Here is a 6,359-nt window from a genome sequence, read left to right on the forward strand (position 1 = left end):
TTAATGGGCCACCCGTTAACAAAGGTTGGGCTTTACCTGGAGATTTTTGTTATGTAAAGTATTCTGGCCCAGGCCTTAATGGGCCACCCGTTAACAAAGGTTGGGGTGAGCTTCTACTTCTGAGGTGAGTTTCTGCTTCTGAATTTCTACTCTTTTTAGGGGGAATATTCTGCCTTTTTAATATTTCCTAGGATACTTCAATTTTCTAGGAGAGGGGTGGGTTTCCCCTTCAGGGCCATTCCTTAAGGGAATTGCTAGCCCAGTGAAGTGTATTCACTGGGTTCATTTTCATTTTCTAGTCAGGAAAATTTTTCATCCCTTCCCCTTCCCTGGCCCCATTGAAATCTATCGTTATCTCTGTGCTCTGTGCCCTATTTTACCACATTTATAGCAATGTTGGCACCTATCTAGGGGCCATCCTCTCTGCCTACATTGCCAGCATCCCTGCCAAATACCAGCGGTCCTTTGCTGTACTTGCCTGGCACTATGGTGCATAGCAACAAAAACTCTTAGCTCTTCATGTCTCTCTATCTTCCTTTTCCTATCTTTTTCTTCCTCTTTTAATTTATCCCTTTGATCATAAATGAAGTTTGAGATCCTGCGCAACTCTGCTATTTCCAAAGTGATCCAGTTGGCTACAATATGGTGGAAATGATCCCTGATGTCACTAGTAGCCTGGTCCACAAAGGCTGAGGCTAAAACTCTCTGGTCTTTTTGGAAGCTTGAGTCTAGGTGGGCATATTTCAAGCTGCCTCTGAGAGATGAACCCAAAAGACATCAGGATTTTTTTCCCCCCTTTGGGTTGTCTTTTGGAATTCTGAACAGATGAGTGGTTTTTTTCCTATTCCCTCTAGGCCTTCCATTAGATTACCTTTTGCCCTTTTGTAGTTCTTCCAGTGATTAGCATTACTGTAATCCCAATCAGGGCACTGAGTTGGCCATGCAACTCTTGCCTGGGCAGCCTGTCCTGGGATAATAGGTTGGTTGGCTATTTGTGTTATTTTCTCAAATAGTTTCAAGAGTTCATCCTGAGTTAGGAAAACATGCAGTAACTGATTCATGTCTTACCAGGATGGGTTGTGGCTCTCTATTACTGATTTCAGGGTTCCGATTACAGCTTGAGGGTCTGCCCTGAATGTTGGTGTGTCTTTTCTTCCAAATAACAAGATCTGAGACAGAGAAGGGAGTGTGTGTCCGAATATCTGCCCCTACCTCCTCCTGTTACTGGTTTGCTCAGTAGGGGAGCCATTATTTTTGTCTCAGTTTTCTCTTCCAAGAAATAGGTTTCTACCTTAGCTTGATCTTTCCCTATAGATCTTTGGTTCTGGCTAGTTCAGGCCAGCAATACCAGTAGGGTATTTGGCTGGACTTGTTTCAGGGTCTAAGCACTTTTAAAATTTTAAAATCAAAAGTACCACTGTCAGATCAAATTTGCCTCCCACTGTCGTCCCTTAACAAAGCCCATTTTCTACATATCTTCTTTGCTTTCCTCTTATTCATACTGGCCAGGACTGGCATCTGTTTTTCATCCCATGCCTCAAACAAATTTTCTAAAGGTGTATCTACCACCCTAGAGCTGCAACTTCCAATGTTTTTCATTTTGATGTGGGGTGTGACACTTTGTCTGCAGCCGGGCTACATGTCAGTTTTCAGGAAAAAAAAGTCTGAAGAGGACCCTGGTTCCCTCACAGAGTAGATGCACCTCTTTTCTTAGGGAATTCTCCGCCACTGGTTTTCACATCCCTCTAAAAAAATGGGAATCTAGGAGGACCTGCTGCCCCCAACACAGGTTAGTGGGGTGGGGAAAGAATGGGATTTTGGAGGATCCTTCCCTGCCACTCAACCAAGCCACATCACACCCACCAAGCCATGCCCACAGAACCAGTATTTTTGAATCCCACCACAGCTCCAGATACTAATGGGGACAGATGAAAAAATGATTTAAAAAGCATATAATTGTCCACTGATGTACAAAATGGAGGAAGAACAAGTCAAAGAAACAATGATTATTTGGGCAAAAAAGTTCAGTTATAATATAGAACTAGAGAAGTGGCAAAAACTATGGAATAGGAAGTCTAAATTGACGATGGCTTCAGCATATAAAGACAATTTATATAAAATGTTTTATAGGTGGCATCTACCACTAGCACGATTGGCAAAAATGTTCAGTAACTTGTCTGCAAAATTCTGGAAATGTAATCATATCTGAGGGATTTACATGAAGTGGACTTGCATCAAAGCAAAAGAATATTGGGAGAAAATAGAGAGCTGGCAGGAAAAAATAATTAAGCAGAAGATAGATTGGAAACCAGAAGTATATTTGCTGGACATAATCCTAGAGGATTATGATAAAGGAGCTGCATATTTAACTTTACATATAGTGACAGTAGCAAGGATTAACTATGCAAAATTCTGGAAAAATGAGAATGCCCCGCCAGACAGGGAGGTAATTAGGAAAATTTTAAAATGTGCTGAGATGGAAAGATTAACCTTAAAAATAAAAGAAAAAGAAGATTCAGAATAGAATAGAATTCTTTATTGGCCAAGTGTATTGGACATACAAGGAAATACTACTTGATATGAAATAAATTCTACAGCTGGTTAAAGACAAGGGGTAGAAAGAGAAAAAAATGAATATTGTTATTAAAAACAGAGATGATGTATAACTTCAATATTATATGATATTACAGTATAAGTATTCTTATTAGAAAATGAAGCATTATTTTTTATAGTACTAGTTATGGTTCTTATTCTTTGTAAAAACAGATTCGGACAAAATGCTGTATTCAAAAATGTTTAAAAAATTTAAAAAATAAAAAAGGAATGGATAGTATAATAATGATGAACATGTCTCTGCAAATATTGGACATCATTTGAGCAAAAATCTAAAATATAATAACAGGGAACAAGAAAGCTAGATGACCAAAATCAAACTCAATGGATGTTTTGAAAAGAAGAAAGGACATGGTAAAAGAATCTAGAAAAAATATGATCACATGGCAATATCAGCATTTCTTTTGGAATGTGCAAATTATAGATTTTAATAATCATAAATATCATACACAAATACTTCTTTGTCAAAAATAAAAAATAACTGTTTCTATAACTTTATATACAGTATTCTTTCTACAGATAGCACATTTTCTATTTCTATTTTAGGCAATTTCTCTGACCCAGTAATATCACATCATGAACTACTTTCTCTTTGTGAGTTGCTCCCTGTGGTTGAGATCAGGTCTAAAAACAATGATGTAGCATTTTGGCAAGAATATGCATCCCAGTAAAGCAGCACTGGAGGACAAGATGGAGAAGACCTCCACAGGTACCATGGTTTTTCCTTTTGTGCTCAGATAGGCTGGAAAGAAGGAGATCCACACACTGCAAAAAGCAAACATGCTGAAGGTGATGAACTTGGCTTCATTAAAGCTGTCTGGTAATTTACGGGCAAGGAAAGCCACAATAAAGCTAGCAATGGTCAAGATACCCATGTAGCCCAAGACACAGTAGAAGAAGAAAGATGACCCCTCATTGCATTGTAAAGTCATTTCTTGGGACTCTGCATGCATGTCCAACTCAGGGAATGGGGGAAATGTTGACAACCAAAGAATACAAATACATACTTGGAACAGGGAGCAGGAAAGAACAGTACAAAAAGCCAATCTATTCCCCACCCATTTCCTCATTTGAGATCCTGGTTTAGTGGCCATGAAGGCAACAACCAAGGTGATGGTTTTGGCCAGGACACTAGAAATGGCCACTGAGAAAGTGATGCCAAACACTGATTGTTGGAGAAGGCAGGACACTTTGCCAGGCTGGGTGAGGAAGAAGAAAGAGGAGAGAAAACAGAGCAGAAGAGAAACAAGGAGGGTGTAGGTTATGGACCGGTTGTTGGCTTTGACAATAGGTGTATTCCTGTACTTAATAAATGTTCCAAGTACCCATGATGTCAAGAAGAAGAAACCAAGCGATGCTGAGGCTAAACCAATTCCTAGGGTTTCTTCAGAAGTTAGAAAAACCAGCAGTTTCTGGATACATCCTTTCTTTTCTTTATTTGGATAATGATCTTCTGAACATTCAAAACAATCTTCCACATCTGGAAAGAAAATCAAGGATATTTTTTTTTCATCTGGGCATTCCATATGGGGTGATTGGTGCTCTCTCAACTTGCTTGTTTCCTTGCAGACATTTTATTACCCTAACTACCTAATACCATCAGTGCTAGTCAGGACTGCTGTTTACTGTCAGTTTATATTCTGGTGTCTTGCCTGTCTGTGTGGGTAAGGGCAGTCTTAGAGATTCTTTGGTTGGGCTCTTTATTGATGGCTCTTTGGCAGTTTCTTGATTGGGATATTGTTTACTTGATAATTGGTCTGATTAACTTTGGAGTTAAACTATGTGAATCTGGGTGCTGATTACTGGTGGAGAGCTTCTGGAGTCCTTCTGTTTTCTCTTGGGTATGTTGGTTGTCTCTTTTGCACAATTTATAAATGTTGTTAATGTCTATGTGTGTACTATGATTAAGTGCCATAGTACATAGTGTGTACTATGATTAAGTGCCAAGGTCAGAGTGCCAAGCTTTTAGAACTTCCATTCTGTTTTTGAACTTAGCTTGGTATAGCAAGTTCATATTTATCCAATTGAAAGTATGCTAAGTCTGTCTGTATGTTGTGAAATATAAGAGTTTCCATCATGTCTTCTTAATGTTCAGGGATACATTCTACCAATTTTCTGTCTTTTTGTCCCACATAGTGGTTGTTGGAATCCTTGCATTGCATGTTGTAGGTGACTCCTGCTTTTTCTTCTAGAACTGCTGGGTCCTTTGTTTTGCTTAGAGTGTTTTGAAGGGGTTTACTTAGCTAGTGGACTACACTGATTCCATTCAGTTGTATAGACCAGGGGTCCCCAACCACCGGTCCGCGGACCGGTACCGTTCCGCGGAACAACTCCTACCGGGCCGCTGGCTTGCTAAGCGCCGCCATCTTTTTTGATGAAAAAGTGCTTCCGGTGAGCTTTTCCGGGTAGAAAGCTCACCGGAAGCACGTTTTCATCAAAAGATGGCGGCGCCAGCGCTCGTGAGCTTTTCCGGGTAGAAAGCCATTTCACCCAGAAAAGCTCACCGAAGCGCTAAGCGCCATTATTTTTGATGAAAAGGTGCTTCCGGTGAGGTCACCGGAAGCACGTTTTCATCAAAAAGATGGCGCCGCCCAGCTGATCCGGTACCGGGCCGCGGTGCCCAGCTGATGCCGGTACCGGGCCGCGGCGTCAAAAAGGTTGGGGATCACAGGTATAGACTGTTGGTGGCTTTTGAGATATTATTGATATATGGCCACATATTTATTTTTAGGGTTACTGTTGGTTGTGCTATACAGGGTTGAGTGGTCAGGGACATTTTATATAGTTATGTGAGCATACATTTTGTTGGAATCTGTTGTATAGATGCTCCATTTTTTCTGCTATTCTAGGTTGTTGTAGTGTATTTGGGCTCATTTAAATAAAATCCTTTCACTGGATACCCATACAACTAACAGCAAACAGCACTTCTTACTAGCCTTGATGATATTACCTATTTAGGGTAATGAAATATCTGCAAGAAAACAAGCAATCTCAGAGAGTACCAAGGATCACCTTATTAAGTTTAGGCATCCCAGTAGTTTATTAAAGTTTGCTTAAGTCTAATGAAATATGGTAGAATTCCTACTCTACCATTTTGATTTGAAATCTTCCCTTCTGGGCATGGAACACAGTCATAGCAGCAGAATTGATCCCCCTCAATCCTTTTCTTCCGGGATCCAGGGAAACAAGGGTCATTGCAACGAGAAAGTGGAAGGACCTGGGGATAACCACAGAAGGTTTTGAAATTGGAGATATTTAACAGAGTTTGTAATTTTATTCCTTTATGGAGGGGGATGATAATATATTTGCCAAAGGATAAATAAAAGGATAGATGTAGGAATTTTTTAAAAAGTAGAAATTAGATGTCAAGCCTGAAATTGACATATGTGTAGCCATTTTAGTTAGGCTTAATATATATTCTTTTTCTTACTTTCTCTGTGGCAGTCCTGGGGGGAAGGGTTTATGGCTTGCCACATTCCTCAGGGGTGAGGAGTGGAGAAAAAGAGAATTGTTTTGGCTAGGTGAGTATCCTTCTCGTGGAAAACAAGCTGTCCGTGCTGGGGCCCCTTGAGGTAGAGATTTATACACCAAGCAACATTGAATTACTTCTATTGGAGAATGTGACTTTTGGGGATTGTTCCTAACTTTTAATATTATGGGGTAATTATGGGTTGTGTCAGATCTGAAATTACCCTGGACTTTGCCAATTTGATGCTTTCCTAAATAATTTGCTTTGGAAGATGGAC

At 40.0% G+C, this 6,359-nt stretch overlaps 1 protein-coding gene across 1 annotated transcript in view; it reads right to left on the bottom strand.

The window, feature by feature from the left end:
* Window positions 1-3,194: 3,194 nt before the first annotated feature.
* LOC148129143 (vomeronasal type-2 receptor 26-like) overlaps window positions 3,195-6,359 on the bottom strand; it is a 26,094-nt gene continuing 22,929 nt past the window's right edge. The window contains exons 2-3 of the mRNA XM_087946151.1: window positions 5,704-5,830; window positions 3,195-4,093 (exon numbers count right to left, since the gene is read on the bottom strand). Of these exons, the coding sequence (XP_087802277.1) occupies window positions 3,195-4,093; window positions 5,704-5,830 (1,026 nt within the window). The remainder of the gene's footprint in view (window positions 4,094-5,703; window positions 5,831-6,359) is intronic.

This window comes from Notechis scutatus, chromosome Z (assembly GCF_049901735.1).
Source record: "Notechis scutatus isolate UNSWTSFEM ecotype Mainland chromosome Z, rNotScu1.2, whole genome shotgun sequence".
NCBI lineage: Eukaryota > Metazoa > Chordata > Lepidosauria > Squamata > Elapidae > Notechis > Notechis scutatus.